This window comes from Dermacentor andersoni, chromosome 4, assembly GCF_023375885.2.
Source record: "Dermacentor andersoni chromosome 4, qqDerAnde1_hic_scaffold, whole genome shotgun sequence".
Taxonomy (NCBI): domain Eukaryota; kingdom Metazoa; phylum Arthropoda; class Arachnida; order Ixodida; family Ixodidae; genus Dermacentor; species Dermacentor andersoni.
Genome location: NC_092817.1, coordinates 27,027,633 through 27,045,526, shown reverse-complemented (window position 1 = coordinate 27,045,526; position 17,894 = coordinate 27,027,633). Strand labels below are relative to the sequence as shown.

The 17,894-nt window shown below is 43.1% G+C and overlaps 1 protein-coding gene across 1 annotated transcript; it reads right to left on the bottom strand.

Moving 5' to 3' along the window:
- Positions 1–4,560: 4,560 nt before the first annotated feature.
- Positions 4,561–16,835, bottom strand: LOC126536610 (protein THEM6-like). The gene is made up of 3 exons (XM_050183643.3): positions 15,786–16,835; positions 14,572–14,783; positions 4,561–4,844 (listed from the first exon to the last, which is right to left on the bottom strand). Exons 1-3 carry the CDS (start codon positions 15,928–15,930, stop codon positions 4,578–4,580), a joined length of 624 nt encoding a protein of 207 aa, XP_050039600.1. The 5' UTR covers positions 15,931–16,835; the 3' UTR covers positions 4,561–4,577.
- Positions 16,836–17,894: the final 1,059 nt, after the last annotated feature.

Genomic DNA, 17,894 nt, shown 5'->3' with positions numbered 1-17,894 from the left:
GAACACTCTCCCAGCCCATTAACTTTCTTCCATATTCCTCAGTCGTTCTTCATACTCAGTTTTACTGCGAGCTTCCCTCACTTCAAAACTAGTCCAGCCCATATCACCCTGCACAACTTCATCTGTAGTCTTCCCGTGAGCGCCCAACACGAGGCGACCCACTGACCTTTGGTTCCCATCGAGTCCTGAATGTACCCCTTATTTAAAGCAAACAACCGCATTTCCAAAAGTAAGTCCTGGAACCATTACACCTATTAGCATTTACGCAGCGCCGCCTAGGCAGCCCGTCAGGCTCATAGCGTCCGCGGCCAGCGTTTCCCGGTAGACATACATACGCTCCAGTTGCCGGGAAGCGTGAGAAGCAGTCAGGGACGCTATCGCGTTCCACTCTTAAGAGGAAGCTTTAGCTCGGGCCCAACTACGATGCGGCCCATTCAAATACACGTAAAACGCAAAAACGCTTTTCTGAGATAACCCCTGGACCAATTTCAATAAAATTTGTTGCATTTGAGAGAGAAAGTCGAATTGTGGTGACTGTTGGAAGCGGAACACAGGCCCTGAATTTTGTTGAAAGAATTTTTAAGAAATTCGAAAGCTAAACAAAAATAGAAGCACGAAGTTATTGTGGTCCAAAGCGACGTACACTGATAGCAGGTTTATCAATGTTCGGTTTGTGCGCTCGGTGGGCCCATTAGTTAGTGGATGATAAGCTGTTGAGTGTCGAAAAGTGGAGGCACACGAACGCAGTAATTCTTCCTCAATGTCGGCAATAAATTGGCGACCACGGTCACTTATTATCACGCGAGGCGGCCTGTGTCTGAGTATGATTGAATGCAGTAAAAGTTGGGAAACTTGGGCTGCATTGGCGGAGGACAGAGCTGCCGTCTCGCTATACCGCGTCAGGTAGTCAGCACACACAATGATCCACCGGTTGCCTAAGGAACGCAGAAACGGTCCGATCAGGCCTATGCCGACTTCTTCAAAAGGGGAACTGGAAGGGGGGTGGGGAGGCTTTACTGGCTGCAGGTGACCGACTGGAGCTGAGGTAGGTCGCTTGTGGCTCTGACACTGTATACAACTGCCCACATAGGTGTCAATTGTTTTGCGCATTTGAGGCTGGTAGAATCGTTGTTTGGTGCGACTAGGTATTCGCGCGGTCCCTAAATGGCCTGAGGTCGGGTCATCGTGCGTAACGCACAGAACAAATGTGTGAAGAGACTCCGGAACCACCAGTAGAAAGTGGGCGCCCGTCGTTGAGAAGTTCCTCTTGTAAAGAAGACCATCTCAGACGCAAAATCAACCTGTGGTTATAGGCCCCTGTGTGGCAGAGAAAAGAGCATTTAAGCTTGGGTCTTTGCGCTGCTCTTCCACGAATGTCAAGGTATCGGGAAAGTCAGGCGACATTGTGTCGACACTGGCCACTGTTGGGACGTTTGGTAGACGGCCAATTTTCGGAGCTATCCGTCGCATTTTCAGCGTTTCAAATGTGCCACTGTGCTGCATTACTTCGGACACGGAGTTCAGGTCCTCTTTGCCAATCAGGAAATTGCACACGTCTTCGTCCATCCCCTTAAAAATGTGTCCAACCTTGTTCTCATCACGCATCCTGGGATTCACTACCTTCCACAAGTTCAAAATTTCTTCTATATATGTGGTACATGTCTTCCCTACAAGCTGTGCCCTTTGAGCCAATGTCTGCTCCGCTCGCTTCTTCTTCGCATTACAACCGCCGAAGCACCTCTGCACTTCCTCAACAGAACGATCCCGGGTTGTGAACATGTACTCATGGTTTTCATACCATGCGAGAGCGGTGTTCGCAAAAATACAACATGACTGAGCTGCGCTGCCGAGTGCCAGCCGTTGCTTCTGCTCACCTGCTTGTAGTTCTTGAGCCACTCATCGACGTCTTCTCCTGAGGTCCCGCCGAAGTTCGACGGCACTCGGTGGTATGGCAAGGAACCTGTAGGAGTTGCCCCCATCCAGGCACATACCCAGGATTTTTTTTTTCGGGGGAGGGGGGAGGGCAATCCAAGGTAACCTTCTATGCAAATGAGAGGGGGGTACCTTTACTAGTACGAATATGAATAACGCCCACCATTCGCCATAAAGACGCGTAAACCCGCACAAGAGAAATGAAATAAGGTGTATCTAACAGATACGCCTGTAATACACCTCTCCTTTACTTGGCAAACAAGGAACCACATCAAATTGACTCGCGCAAGAAAGAAGCGCAGAACAAGTAAACAAGTGAAAGTGTAAAATAAAGATTTCTACAGTAGAATACAACTTAAAAAAAAAAAACAGCATTTAGCAACCAAGGCAAACGGACCGCGCAGGGTTGTGCTACTCTGCCAGTCAGTCACAAAAGCAAACAAAATCATCGTCATGCGGCCTTTTCAAAATGGTGTCGTGCTTGATTGCTCCGGACTGTCCGCTGTTCTTGAAGTCTTTTCATCGGCGAAAGCAATGAGGTGTCCAACAGACACGGATAAAGTGTATGGAGCCTGAGTATATTTCACTCTTCAAAAGTCTGCGGTGCAGTTCATTTCACTGCTGAGCCCGTTTTACTCATGAAACTTCAATGCCAACTGAAGTGAAACTTGACAATAAATAGCTGCAGCGAAGCAAGCATTTTATTTCATTTCAATAAAGAATTAGGCTTTCGTCATTCCACTGTAATAGGCGAGGGATAACATAAAATTACGTGCTAATCATTTTATTTTTGTGCTTACCGCCTTATTTGTGTAACGGGAAAAGTTTGAAGTACGGATTATTTGCAGTCTCGCGGAGGAACAGTGGCCGGCGGTTATGAGGGCGGGAGCAGAGCTTCCCTGCAGACCTAAGTTGTATGTGTCTATAGTAGCGTTTTGTGAATTAGCTCTGGAAGAATTATAGAGAAATATATATTTGCGGAACAATCACAGTTCTTTTGGATTCCTCGTTTACTGCTCTACCAAGTGCCAAAACCGACTCGTATTGCTATTTGGGAAGTTGCGTAACGATGTGTGGCCGCCAATCCCATACAACCGCGTAGAGCGCCGGACGCTGCGGTTCTAGACGTACTGCGCCCACCGCGAAAGGTTATAAAAACACCTTCACAAGCACAGCAGAGAAGTGGCTACGTCAGGCGGTTCGACTGCTAACTGTAGAAGCGTCACTCAAAACACACTTAATTGTTCTCCACTTCTGGCGGCGTTTTCTCTACTTCCTTTTTAAATAAAAAGATTTTGATCCATAAATATTTTCATAAAGAATGGTTAAATTTGTTATTTTTCGCTTTTCCTTCCAGTTTGGCTGTTGCCTTGGCTCTCTCTTAGTAGATCGCTTAATTTTTCAACTCCTTGCAATTTTTGTTTCCAGTTGCCAATTTTTCACGAAAGGTGCTGTATAATTAGGGAAGAACCAGACGAGGTAACGGGTGACAGTCATATTGCTTATGGGTTTAAGGGTTATTGCAGGGTTTCATGATGGACGCTGTTGCACAATATTTTATTTCCCCCCCTTATCTAACCCATATCACGTGTATATCGTTTCGGGGATCTGCCAGAGTCGCGGCGAGCCGTCACTCGGGGAAATTTTGAAGCAAAAGGAAAAGTTAAACACAATTAGCGTTTTCTCCGGCCGCAACTCGTTCCACGAGCATACAGACCAGCTGACTAAGAAGTGAATCCCTATCCTGGTCCCACGATCAGCCTAAACAAAGAAGGTTGAACTAACGAAGCAACAGCAATGTACATGACAGTTGAATAGATGGTGACAACTGAACGCATCTCGAGTTAATCGCGCGGGCGCCGAATCTATGAGAAAACTGGCTTTCACATTCCAAGAGATGCCGCTAACTACTGCCATCCAAATAGAGTGAAAAAGGCAGCAAAATGTTGACCGCTGAATAGCTGCCAAGTATCAACATTGATCTGGCGGCGCTTTAGGAATGTGTCAGGAGTGGTGGCGTGGGTGGGGAGTGGTGGCGTGGGTGGGGATAGGGGGGGGGGGGCCCAGGGTACATGCCTTCCCCCATCGCATCAGTGCTCTGGACTTGGGACATCATCTCGATTGGCGAAGGCGGAAGTCTGGCATGGCGGCGGCTGAGGTGAAGTCCAGGGAGTAGAGCTTCCATCGTTAGGTTCATCTTCGTCTTACCCCGCACCTTCCACCAATTTGTTACGGACTCCGGAGAGGGTTAAGGGGCTGCTTCAATGATCACCAAGGCACAAAAACCGTGGAAATCGTAAGAGTAACGTCGTCCTCCTCTTTCTCCGCTCTCAATTCCCCCGTGTTTTACTTGCAGTGACCCTTTGTAACAATATTGCACCTTGTTGAGCATGACAACCAGAGTTAGTGATAGACGACCACATCCACATGAAGGGACAACTGGCTGTGCTGGTTGGATACTGCTTATGGTATGCTGTATTGAGCCTGATATGTTCAAGGCTTCACGTTATATCATTGGCAGTGTCCACTGTCCTAGTCTTTCAGGCACCTCAGCCCACGAGTTGATAGTGTTGCTACTGCAATCTTTTTGATGACTACTATAACTAATGACAGTTTCAAGGATTCCAGCATGTTTTGTGAAAAATTTACTCCGAACGCTTAAGGTTCAGAAGCCTATCTTTTTCTGCATTTAGCTTTGCACTGCTAGCACAATTATAGTCCATGAAGAGCTGAATATCCCGAGGGACTGGTGTGGGCTTGGAGTTTGGATCAACATCCAGAGATGTCAGCAGGTCATTCAACGATCCATCCACAAGTGTCATTTTTACCATGCAAATTGCTCGGATGAAATTGTCACCGACTGTAATCAACTGCTGTTCAATGTAGACATCTCTGTCTTCCCAGTACACAATCTGTAAAAAAGGGGATGCAATAGATATAAATTATAGGCTATTTATGCTAAATTTATCAGATTTTGGCAGATTAGCTATTATCAGAAAAGCACATCATATTGTCCTGTTCACAATATTTCTTTTCGAGCTCTGTGCAAGAGCTAAGCAACACTTTCCACCTCATTAAAGCCACTTCAAAGGATCTGAATTTACTACCTGTCAATCCTGTTGAATGCAAAAGGTCATAATGAAATGCACCCTTCCATAACAATATGCTAATGTGCTATACCCAGGATGGAAAGAAAAAAGTATGCAGTGCATGACACCACTGCGGCAGACTTCTTGGGGGAAAGAATCTTTAGATATGCCCCACATTTTATGACTGACACAAAATTGTGCACCCTAACATTGCAATTTTCAGAACAAATGAATGAGAGCAGTCCATCGACTTTCTGCATTGAAATTCATGGCTGCCACAATGTCATTTTTGCTCCATTTACAATTAAATGTACCAAAGCTTAAAAGAATTAAACTCTGCCATGTCAATTTACATTGTCATGTCAACTGCTTTCCTTACTCCTCTTACCTATCTGTACTTAGCTACTTGTCTCTACTAAAACAACCCTGTAGCTTCTTACTGCTGGATTCATACAGCTTTTCACAAATTTAGATTTGGGCTGCCCAATTAATAGGCCTCACCCTATCCTTGAAGAAAACAATATGACGTCAGCGCCATCCAGTAAACATGAGATGAAGCAAAGCACTATAAGACTAATAAAGATGAAAGAGACATGCTCAATCCTTGTTGCTACATGTAGAAGAAGAAAACTTAATTCACGACTGCCTGTGCAACTGGAAAAGCAACATTATACAACACAAAGAAAGCATAAACACCAGCTCTATCCAGTACACAGATGATGAGTGAGTGTTAGCCAATCATGGCAGCTGTTGGTGCGATCGTGCTCTCCAGCATCAGTATCCTCCATCGCTGTAGCATTGGTAGAGCGGCTGAGAGCTAGAACCCTGGACTGCCAATCTATTGGTCGCAAGTTTTAATCCTTGTGGTATAAAGAGAAATTTTCTTTGTTCTTGTTTTTTTTAAATATTTTCACAAATAATTTTGAGATTCCAGCAATGACACTTGCAGGCGTCAAAACGACCAAGGGAGCTAGCCCATAACAGCTATTTCTGCAAAGTAACAAGCTCACTTAACTGGCGTGATCATGTGCTAAAAGGAACTGCCGACTTTGCCAAAACACTTGGTACAGAATAAGAAACTACTGTGGCTTGAAAAAACAAAAGCTCAAGAAAGGTCAAGAGAAGGCAGGATTTTTGCCTGAAAGAAGTAAATTCGCGAGCAATTTGCATCACTTGTAAAAATGACTCAGAGTTGTCTAGAACTTACCTGGTGCTTATTTTTGGGACTGACAGTTTGAAATATGCCTTATATTTCTCCCGATTCATAAGAAAATTTACTAGAAACAGCAGAATACTATTCAAACAATAGCCTGTCTTATTACGTAAATGTGCAAAGCCTAAGGAACAAGAGAGAAAGAATTGACGCAAAAAATAAAGCAGCTGAAGTGCAGTTTTGATTTTCTGGCCTCTACAGAGACGTGGTTTTGTTCAGACACAGGTGTTAGTCAGTCCCTAGGTTACAAGCACATAACCCAAGTCAGAAAGGATAAATGAGCTGGTGGCATGTCTTTAAATAAATTAAGCATTTCTTTACTTGGTGATTTCAACATTGACGCCCTTCCAACATCTCCTGCTCAAATAGCTTTGAGAGAACCAATGCTGCTGAATGTCTATGCTATACTACGGACGCACCAACATGTGTGAACAAATCATCGGCAACTTTGACTGATCTCTGCTGCACAAGCTTTAGACATGGTCCTTTTTGGCGTGTTTTCATCAGGTATAAAGGCTTCTGAAATACTTGAGCAAAGTAAAAAAATGTTGCCAATATGTACAAGAGGCCGTTGTGAACATCTGAGCCAAATATTATCGCACTGCACGCAACAGGCAATTTACAATCTCGTGTAAACAGGCAATTACAATCTCGTGAAAGTAAAAAATCACTTTCTCCTGCTTGCACAATGTTGTCATGCAGCAGCATCGGAAACTTCTCGACCTATAAACAGCTATTGGCTAATTTCGTGATAGCAAGGGCACTCCCAGTAATACATAAATAGTAATTTTGAGTTAAATAAATATGTCCATGATCTCAAAATGACAGAAAAATCATTCCATCTTTTAACTGCCGGTCTATATGCAACTGTTGTGTGTAGCTGTGTCTCCTGCATGCGGACTGCATGAAGACAGCAGCAGCACACTGCATGGCATAGTCTACCGCCGCTGCCATAGGGTGCCATGACAAGCCCTTTCGCCGTAAGGACATTCGACATTTAGGTGGAGTTTTGCCCCCTTGGCTTCTCCCCTGCGTAGCTTTAGTGTACTAAATCAGATGAAAAGAGATAGAAAGCCATGTACCGATGTGATAACTCCACTGACACTTGAAGGACTAAAAAAATTTTCTGCCAAGAGATTCATGAGACATCATTCTTTAATAGTGAGGCTATATTATGATTAGTTAGAAAAGTGTTTGAGGGCCCTTTAAGTGATCATATGCCTTTCTTTGCAATTTTTCTATCAGATAAGCAATGTTCTTTCTATACGCGGAGGAGAACAATCCATACAACATAGCCGTTTTCTGTGCGCTTATGGTTGAAACTGACTGGGCTGAATTCTACGGTAAAAAATATTAATAATAATAAAAATAAAAGAAGAAGAAGAAAAAAAGAAAGCTTATGACATATTTCGAACACAAACCCTTCAGAACTGCAGCACTGCTTTCCCTGTGGCTGCAATAATAAAGTGCAGAAGAGCGATAAAACAAGGATAAATAATAAACTTTACATGCAGATAAAACGTAAGAATTTAATGTTCTCCAATTTCCTGAAAATCAGAAGTTGTAACCTCTTAATCCAATATATGCAGTTTTGAAATAAACTGAACATAGATCTAATCTAGGTTAAGTCATCTTTTTATTACTAAGTTTTCGCTCATGGCAAAAAAACCAGAGACTCTCTGGAAAGGGATTACAATTCCAATTGTAATCAGCTTTTTGTCCCGGGCCTTTCTTTATTGGAGAAATAAATTAATCTTTAATCTTAATTGGCAACAATAGAAGTATACTTCCTCTCAAAACGCTGATTAGTGCTATTAATCATAATGGCATTGCACTTGCTAACAAATCGAATGCACATTTTCTTGAAGCAGGCAATTTCACAGACTCAAATCTACTATCGAATACTTCCCTTGAGCCATACATTAATTTTAACAAATATACTGACTCTTTATTTCTGACACCTACTTCAGAAGAAGAAATCACTGCTATCACAGGTTCTCTTAAACATGCTTGTGCACCAGGCAACAACACTGCTGCACTAGTAGTTACAATAAAAAGTGCCACTGGAAGTATTACTGGGCCGCTGACCAACACACTTAACCTAATGCTGGTTACAGGTGTGCTTTCAGATAAATGAATGATTGCTCATGTTGCTGTTATATTTAACGGAAATAAAACTGGTCTTAAGAATTGCTGACAAATTTCAGTTCTGCCGATTTTATAAGGTTGTTGGAAGAGTAATGCACAATTGCTTCTTTAATATTTTTCAGCCTAAGAGTGCAATCAGTAATTAGCAATATGGTTTCCAACCTGGAAAATCAAATGAAACAGCATTACTGCACATAAGAAATGACGTAATTCAATACATTTAAATGAAACTCAGTGGTGGTATTTGAATTGGACGATTTACCGATTCTCACGTGCCATAATCGGTAACACTGCATACGGCGTGTCTTACATATATGTGTGTGTGACCTTGACTCTGGCTGGAACCAGGGCTGCCTCAAGAAGAAGGGCTCTTGGTCTCCTCACTGAAATTTCAGTTGTTTTCATGCTGTGCAGCCGTTTGATACTTTGCAGACACAATTACCACCACGTGATCTACGTACCGCACTTGTCCGTTTGCAATGCCAAAACCTGGCGAGTGTCCCTTTAACCCTTTAAGTACCATAGCTAAATCTTACTTGGTTACAATTTCGTTTTTTTCTTTTTTGTAGAAAGTGCCAAGGATGAGTCTGTCTTGTCCACAAGCTTGGGCGCCCTTTCCAAGTGCCAGTAACAGGTCAGGCTTATCCAATCCATTTTGATGTTTTGGCGAGTCCCTGCTTTAGCCCTCCCCGCTAGGCTTTAAAGATGGTGGCTGTCTGTCACATGTTGCTGCCCCCTCGGGTGTGCACATTCTTCAGAAGCAGGCTTTACTCATCTGATGGCATGGCACTTTGTGGACTTTGTCCCACCCAAAGCAGGCATCCATAGAACATCGATAAAGGCGATGCGATGGCTGTTGCAAAGATTGAAGCAACACTGGCAATAAGGGCCACCACATGCTTCTGGTGTAAGGATTGTGGTGGGGGACTTTGCCTCCTACCGTGATTTGTGATCTATCATACAAAAGCAACATTCTAATCCTTCAGAGCCACTTTTCCACAACTTTGACTTTTTGCTTTCGCAAGCCTTTCTCCTCAAATGTTTGCTCTAAAATGTACATATTGCATCGAGTGATTGCGACAGAACTGAACAACCATCAACTCTGAAATTTTTAGTCGATATCATCATCAGCAGCAGCAGCCTGTTTTATGTACACTGCAGGACGAAGGCCTCTCCCTGCGATCTTCAATTACCCCTGTCCTGTGCCAACTGATTCCAACTAGCGTCCGCGAATTTCCTAATTTCATCATTCCACCTAGTCTTTTGTCGTCTTCGATTGCTTTTTTCCTTCTCTTGGCACCCATTCTGTAACCCTACTGGTCCAACGGTTATCTAACCGGCGCATTACATGACCTGCCCAGCTCCATTTTTTCCTCTTGAAGTCAATTAGAATATCGTCTATACCCGTTTGCTCTCTGATCCAAACTGCTCTCTTTCTGTCTTCTAACGTTATGCCTAGCAACCTTCGTTCCATCGCTCTTTGCGCGATCCTTAACTTGTTCTCAAGCTTCTTTGTCAGTCTCTAAGTCTCTGCCCCATATGTCAGCACTGGTAAAATGCACTGATTGTACACCTTCCTTTTCAGTGATAATGGTAAGCTTCCAGTCAGGAGCTGACAATGTCTGCCGTATGCGATCCAACCCTATTTTATTCTTCTGTGAATTTCCTTCTCATGATCAGGGTTCCCTGTGATTAATTGACCTAGGTAAACATACTCCTTCACAGGCTCTAGAGGCCGACTGGTGATCTTGAACTCTTGTTCCTTTGTCCGGCTGTTTATCATTATCTTTGTTTTCTGCATATTTATCTTCAATCCCACTCTTACACTCTCTCTGTTAAGGTCCTCAACCATTTGTTGTAACTCATCTGCATTGTTGCTGAATAGAACAATGTCATCGGCAAACCGAAGGTTGCTGAGATATTTGCCGTCGATCTTTACTCCTAAGCCTTCCTGGTTTAATAGCTTGAATACTTCTAAGCACGCAGTGAATAGCATGGGAGAGATTGCGTCTCCCTGTCTGACCCCTTTCTTTATAGGTATCTTCCTGCTTTTCTTGTGTAGAAGTAAGGTAGCTGTAGAGCCTCTGTAGATATTTACAGAGGTATTTACAAGGTATTTACGTAAGCGTTCTGTACTCCTTGATTACGTAATGCCTCTATGACTGCTGGTATCTCTAATGAGTCAAATGCCTTTTCGTAATCTATGAAAGCCATATAGAGAGGCTTGTTGTACTCTGCAGATTTCTCGATAACCTGATTGATGACGTGGATGTGATCCATTGTAGAGTATTCCTTCCTGAAGCCAGCCTGTTCCCTTCGTTGACTAAAGTCCAGTGTTGCCCTTATTCTATTGGAGAATATTTTGGTAAATATTTTATATTTCAGTTCATAATCAGTTCAGTTTCATGCACATATACCGTGAAACAAATGCATTTAATTCATCTGCACTACCTCATGCCATTCGTCTCTGGAATGACCTCACTGACAACATAGCCCCCATATTTAATCCCGACACGTTCCGCTCTCAGTTACTCACGCTTTTCCCATTTAATACCGTTCACGAGTGCCTATGTTCTATATCATTTTCATAAACGGTATTCCTTTTGCTCTATTAACAGTAACAAGTGTTCGTGTGCCTTCAGATGTTGCTTTGTATTCCTTGTGCCTTCAATATTGTGTAACACGGTAATCTTTTTATAGCACTGCTCCTGTTGGAAATTTGTACTTTTTATACCTTTACTGTTTAATATGCCCCCTTACTTTAAGCCCTGCCATAGGGCCTGTAAGGTTCGTTTGAATAAATAAATAAATAAATAAATAAATAGATAAATACTGGGAGTAAGCTAATGGGCCTATAATTTTTTTATTGTTTAACGTCTCCTTTTTTGTGGATTAGTATAATGTTTGCATTCTTCGAGTTTTCTGGGACCCTTGCAGTCGATAGACACTTCGTATATAGAGCTGCCAGTTTTTCAAGCATTATGTCCCCTCCACCTTTGATAAAATCGACTGTTATTCCATCTTCTCCTGCTGCTCTTCCTCGTTTCATGTCTTGCAAGGCACTTCTGACTTCATCGTTAGTTATAGGAGGAGTTCCTGTATCCTGTTCATTACTGTTTCTAATTGAGGTATCCTGACTCCTCTGGGTACTGTACAGGTCAGTATAGGATTCTTCCACTGCTTTTACTATATCTTTGAGATTGCTGATGATATTACCCTGCTCATCTTTCAGTGCATACATCTTTGTTTGTCCTATGCCAAGTTTCTTTCTCACTGATTTCAGGCTGCATCCATTCTTTATGGCTTCTTCAGTCTTGCTCACGTTATAGTTTCGAATATCCCTTATTTTCGCCTTGTTGATCAGTTTTGACAGTTCCGTGAATTCTATCCTATCTCTTGAGTTGGGCACTTTCATTTTCTGTCGTTTTTTTATTAGGTCCTTTGTTACTTGGGAGAGGTTGCCTACTGGTTGCCTTGGTGCCTTGCCTCCCACTTCAATTGCTGCCTCTGAAGCCAACCTAGTCCCGGTTTCATTCATTACCTATATGTCATCATCATCGCTATGTTCTAAGGCAGCATATTTGTTTGCAAGTACCAGCCTGAATTTGTCTGCTTTTACCCTTGCTGCCTCTAGGTTGACCTGTTTCTTCTTGACCAATTTAGCTCTCTCTCTCTTCAAGTTGAGGTGAATCCTAGCCCTCACTAACCTATGATCACTGCACTTTACCCTACCTATCACTTCTACATCCTGCACTATGCTGGGATCAGCAGAAAGTATGAAGTCAATTTCATTTCTTGTTTCACCATCAGGGCTTTTCCAGGTACACTTTCTGTTGCTACGCTTCCTGAAAAAGGTGTTAATTATTTGAAGCTTATTCCTTTCTGCGAATTCTACCAGCATCTCTCCTCTAGCGTTCCTAGAATCAACACCGTAGTTGCCAATTGCTTGTTCACGAGCCTGCTTTTTCCCCACTTTCGCATTGAAGTCGCCCATTACTACAGTATATTGAGTTTGCACTTTTCTCATCGCTAATTCAACATTTTCATAAACTGATCTACTTCCTCATCATCGTGACTGGATGCTGGAGCGTAGGCTTGTACTACCTTTAATCTATACCTTTTATTAAGCTTGATTACGACTACAGCTACACTCTCATTAATGCTGTAGTTGCCTGCTATGTCCTTATGGTTTAGGAATCCTACCCTGTATTGCTTCTTATCTAGGAGACCTCTATAGCAGAGTACATGTCCGCTATTCAGCAATGTATAAGCCTCACCAGTTCTTCTAATCTGACTAAGGCTGATGATATCCCAAACAATGTCTGATAGTTCCGCAAAGAGCCCTGCTAACCTAGCCTCACTCGAGGGTTCGGGTGTTAAACGTTACAAGGGTCAGTTTTCATTGGCGGCCTGTCCGGACCCAGAGATTCTAAGCACCTTCTGCTGCGTTACAGGTCTGACCGCCGCCTTGGTCAGGTGCCCCGCAGCTGCTGGGGACTGAGGGCCATTGGGTAATTGAGTGAGCCATTTGGGAGGGGCTGGCCGAATACTGCACCAGGGAGGCCAATTCCTGATCTGGTGAGGGAGTGTCATGTTGAAGCTTTGTGGGCCTTCCTAATTTGGTTGTACCTGGATTAGTATAGCCCCACTCGCTCTCGGCATCTTTTGCCGGTGACAGGCATCACTCCAAGCCTGCAGAAGTGCACTAAAGGAGGTGAATTTCAAGATGATGGTGATGATGATTTCAAGATGATTTTATGATGGTGAGTCAATACACATGGTTCTTGTTACCTTGTATTTTCAGACAGAAATTGTGAATTAACTGCCCTCATGTTATATATATATCTCGAATCTGCAAAAAACTTGATATCCAGATGTGTAATAAAAAATGTAATTTTCTAAACACTTTTTTGGATTTTTCCCTGGCACTTAAAGGATTAAGTAACAGATTGCTGTTAAGTGTTTTTAAAGCACTGCTGCCAATATGACTAATGTTGCCATAAAATGAGTTGTGGTATTAAATTGTGAAATTTCACATACACATTAGTGTACATTGTTGACCCAATAAAGACATTTGGTCACAGTCTTCTCATTTCGTAAGCAAGCTCTGCATGTCAGTGAGAAAGTGGACATGTACATGAGTTGGCAGTGCAATGAAGGTTACTAAGGTAAAGAGCTGATGGTAACACATGATAATTGGCCCTAGTCTGCTGATTAGCACACAAACTGCAGATCACAAAACACAGGGATATCCGTTCCATTTGAAAATGTTTACATCTGTCATAATGCAAGTTGTGATTTTTGCCACAGAGATGTAAGAGATCCTTCCCATCAGAGCTGTAATTAAACCTTGCTCAAATATGTATCAGCTGCGTCTCACAGAAACCTTGCTAAAAATGATTTCTGTTGCTTTACAACCTTGTGAACATGCCACAGATTCAGATTATTATTAAATTTTTCTACTAACTGGATTTAACAAAACATACATAGAGCTCCTCTGTTCCCCCTGTTCTTCTCACTGATTGCATGGCAGCGCTCTCAACATTGGCAGCCTTGGTGCCAAGCAGTAGCATACAAGGGTTCCTTTGCCAACTTCCTGCTTCTAAGATCACAATACTATGATGAAGCCTGTGGTTGAAAATAAGTCTGACATCTGCCACCGTAGCTGTGAGTGGCACTGGCTGGCACTCCCAGGGCTATATCTGGTACATATACACAAGTTCACAAAAAAAGCAGCTGGGCAGACAGCCACCGCAGTGGCTATCCACCCAGCATGTGGTGAAACATGGCATGTATAATGCATATATGGGTTCAGCTCCTTGGAGCAAGTTGTCCTTCTGTCCAGTTTCATTCTCCTTGTTCTTGTTATTTCTGCATTTTAATTAAAAAGAACAGTGACTTTTCACTATGCTTTCCCTGGCTTTGTTGCCTGTTGGCTTCATGTGGTTTTAACTAGCTGACTGTCTCATTTGTGTGGATAGATGAAATGCACACAATTATGTGCACCACTTGAGTGACCATATCTAGCAAGCAAATTTTTTCTGTTGCCCTCAATCAGTTGTCTGCTTGAAGCTTCCCGATGCACTAAAACAAAAAATCTAAATTTTTTCCCACTGAGCAGGTGAAGTTGCGAACGCTGGTGCTAATAATGTGCACAGTAAGAAAATAGTAAGGAAGAATTAAACTTGCCTTGGAATGAATTTCAAAAGCCTCGAAAAGTGTGACTGGCCTTCGGTAGCGCACCACTTGAGCACTGATGAGCAGGTGAGCTTTCAATTTCTTTGCATTATGCCACAGTCTATTCTTCAAACCAAATGCAGCTCGGCCAAACTCAAAGGCACGCAGGTACTTTACGTTGTTCATGTGCATCATGTGATCAAGGTCACTTAGTGAGCACCTGCCTGCAAAATACCATGAAAAGATATGTGACAGTGCTGCAACATTTTGCATGTAGTTTCAAAATATTCGCACATATTTATGATTTCCTGACAAAATAATGTGGATAGTTCATAAGCAATAGCTTGGCTCTCCACAGTGATATTTCATTAAAATCGTCCTAAAGTGTTTGTGATTATACTATTACCTGAGCGGAAGCGGCGGTGGCACGTGGATGCAGGGGCTTTAAGCGGAAGTACTAGTTCGATAATTTCTTTTAAACAAATACGTAATCTACTTCCGAACACTTAACAAAATTCGCTGCACCTATATATAATGACAACCAAGTTTTCTAATAGAAACTAATGTCGCTGTCACATGGCCATTTTCAATCGCGATCGAATTTTTCGACCGTGATTTTCTCCCTTCCCCAGCTTGTACAAAGGAGACAACTGCGATCAAGAAATTAGATCCGAATCGGGTTCGATCGCAATTGAAAGTGCACCGCGTGACACCCGTATTACAGCTGAGACACTTTTAGAAATTTTGGAGCACCAATTTTGCATATGTCTATGCCTCAAAACAAAGCCGGGCCCAATGTAATACCGGTGTCACACGGCCACCTTTGATCGCGACTGAGCCCGATCAAGATCAGAATTCTCGACTGCGATTGGCGTTCTCCCGCAGATTCAGCAAAGAAGCCAATCGTGACCGTGAAATTCGATCCGGATCGGGCTCGATGGCGATCAAAAGAGCATCGTGAAACACCCGTATAAGACTTTAAGAACATGCGATCTGCTTGATGCTGGCTACACATAAAGCCTTAAATGTTACATCGTAAACATTGCAAATAGTGTTCGATGAACCAGTATAATAAACTATGCAACAATTCTGGTCAACCTATACACATTTACATGCCTTGAATCAGGTGCACAGTGGTCGAAAATATTTATATGTGGTTTCACATTTTCGATACATGACCGAAAGAAACAAACGCCTTACCCTCTGAAGAAGGCATCGCAACTTACCAGTCGTGACGTCCGGCTCTAAGAGAGGCTTCTTCATGTGCCTCCATCGCAGAAAGCCACGTACCATAATGACAATGTACTGTACGAAATAATTAACATCAAACAAGATATACAGAGTCAACGCTAGCACTGTGTAAAATCCCATTGCAGAGTCAGCGACAGTCAGATGATTGTCAGTGTCCTTTCTTTTAACACTAAGATTTTCCCCCGCGACCCACCAAGAATTAATGTAGAGCTGCAAACTTTTATAAAGCTCGCTAACTAAACAAATACACCTGAAGACGGAAAGCGTCTCCCGCCTCCATTCAATCACGCTTGGCTGGCTCACGGTGGCATAATAACACAAGTGATGAAGCGGCGCATCTTCATGAAAGCTCTAAGTGCTCCGAATTATGTATTGCGTTTCATTATTTTTGCGCAAGATGGCAGCAGAAGCACACGGAGTGTGCGCGTGCGGATACTCCGTGCGCCACACTTCTGCGTGCCACACTTGTGTGGCAAAAATTACGTGTTACTTTTAGAAAACAAACACTTAATTTTTGCCACAGAAGTCACCTATCTGCAACATGAATCTACGTAAGAAAATTTATTGATTCCGTGTCACTTTACGCGCGCGTCTTGGGGGAATATTGATCAGGGACACTCATCAAAGATAATAGTACTCTAGTGAAATAAACCAGGTTAACTGCGTTGCCCGAAAAGACGCAAATGACCAATGTACTTCCAGGTAAATCTAAGGATACATAGACATATATATCCACGGCATTTATGTAAGAGAAAAATTATGAAATATTCTGAACGCAATGGCCGAACAATCACTGAGTGGCGTTAAACAAATAAAGTGAAATAAAGAAGAAAATGAAAAGCATCCATTCCGAAGGCATAAATACACGTCCTATCCAATTATAAGCACCGTTTGAGCGGTCTGAACGCATCTACCAGCGCGCGAAGTACTACGAATGACCCTTCCGAGAAGTATCGCCAGTTTCCAACCGCTTTCCTACGGCGCGACGTTGATGCGGCCCCGATTCACTTCGATCGCAGCGCGGCAGCGCTGCCACAGTGTTTTTCGTCGTGGCGCGCCTCACTGCAAAGCATGCGCCGCCTCTATCGCTTGCCCCACTCTACCTTATTATTGCGGAGAAATTCTATAGATTGGGGCATAGAGTTTGAGTTATAGTGAGAAACTCTATGGATTGGGGACTTGTTTTTTTTTTATAGTCATGGAGGACGGAAATCTTTTTCCTTCTTCCATGGCATAGAGTTTCTCACTATAACACCTAGAGGGTAATCTGGCGCCACCGTCTATGGGAGTTTCTTAAGGGGGCACCGTGCCGTCATGGGAAAGACGGTATATGTATAGTGCCTAGAATATACTGGCTAGTGTGCCGTCCGCGGCCTCCCGGGTGGCACCGGATGCAATGAATGCCGGCGGCTGCCGCTAGGAGCGCTGCAGTGCAGGTGGGTGCCGCGGCACCATCCGGTCTTCGTAGCCCGCCGTGTTTCCACGTCATTGGCAACCGGGCTGCTGCGCTTTTTGTTTTTATTAAGCCGTAGTAGCAGCACAGTTCAAATGTGGGCAGCTGATTTATAAATCAGGGTTTGTTCTGATTACAACAGGCTTCGCTAGCGCTTGTCGCTTGCGAGAAAAGCGTGTGCTATCTCGGCTTCGAGCGGCGAACCTGATGCGTTTCCATGCTGGCGAAGAGAAAACGTAATTTTTAAGGCAAATGCCTTAGACCTCCGTGTTCCAAGGCCGTGTTCCGAGGTACAGAACATATCACACGATCCAAGGAAGGCCATAAACGAACCAAAGCATGTCCAGCCGTGTATAATAGATGCTAAATGATTTGCGAATTTAATTATTGATTATAGTGATTGGATTAAGGGGGATTAGGTTGAACTTGGGGGATTAAGGTGTATTAATTAAGGAGGATTAGGGTGGATGAAGAAGGATTAGGGTGCATTAAGGTGAATTACAGTAGGCTTTACAAGGCGTTCGCCTTCGTGTCTCTTCGGTGATAGCTAAGGACACTTGTTTTTTATTCTAGCCATGATGGCAGCGTAATTTTTGTAAGGGTAAGTTTTAGGTTAAATTTTTTTTTTCAT

Bases quoted from the DNA above. Each gene is read 5' to 3' on its own strand.
- LOC126536610 (XM_050183643.3), bottom strand. From the start codon at position 15,930: ATGGGATTTTACACAGTGCTAGCGTTGACTCTGTATATCTTGTTTGAT. The intron at 14,784-15,785 runs GTAAGTTGCGAT...GGTATTTTGCAG, and splicing joins AGAGCCGGACGTCACGACTG to GCAGGTGCTCACTAAGTGAC. The intron at 4,845-14,571 runs GCAAGTTTAATT...CCTTTTTTACAG, and splicing joins CTTTTGAAATTCATTCCAAG to ATTGTGTACTGGGAAGACAG.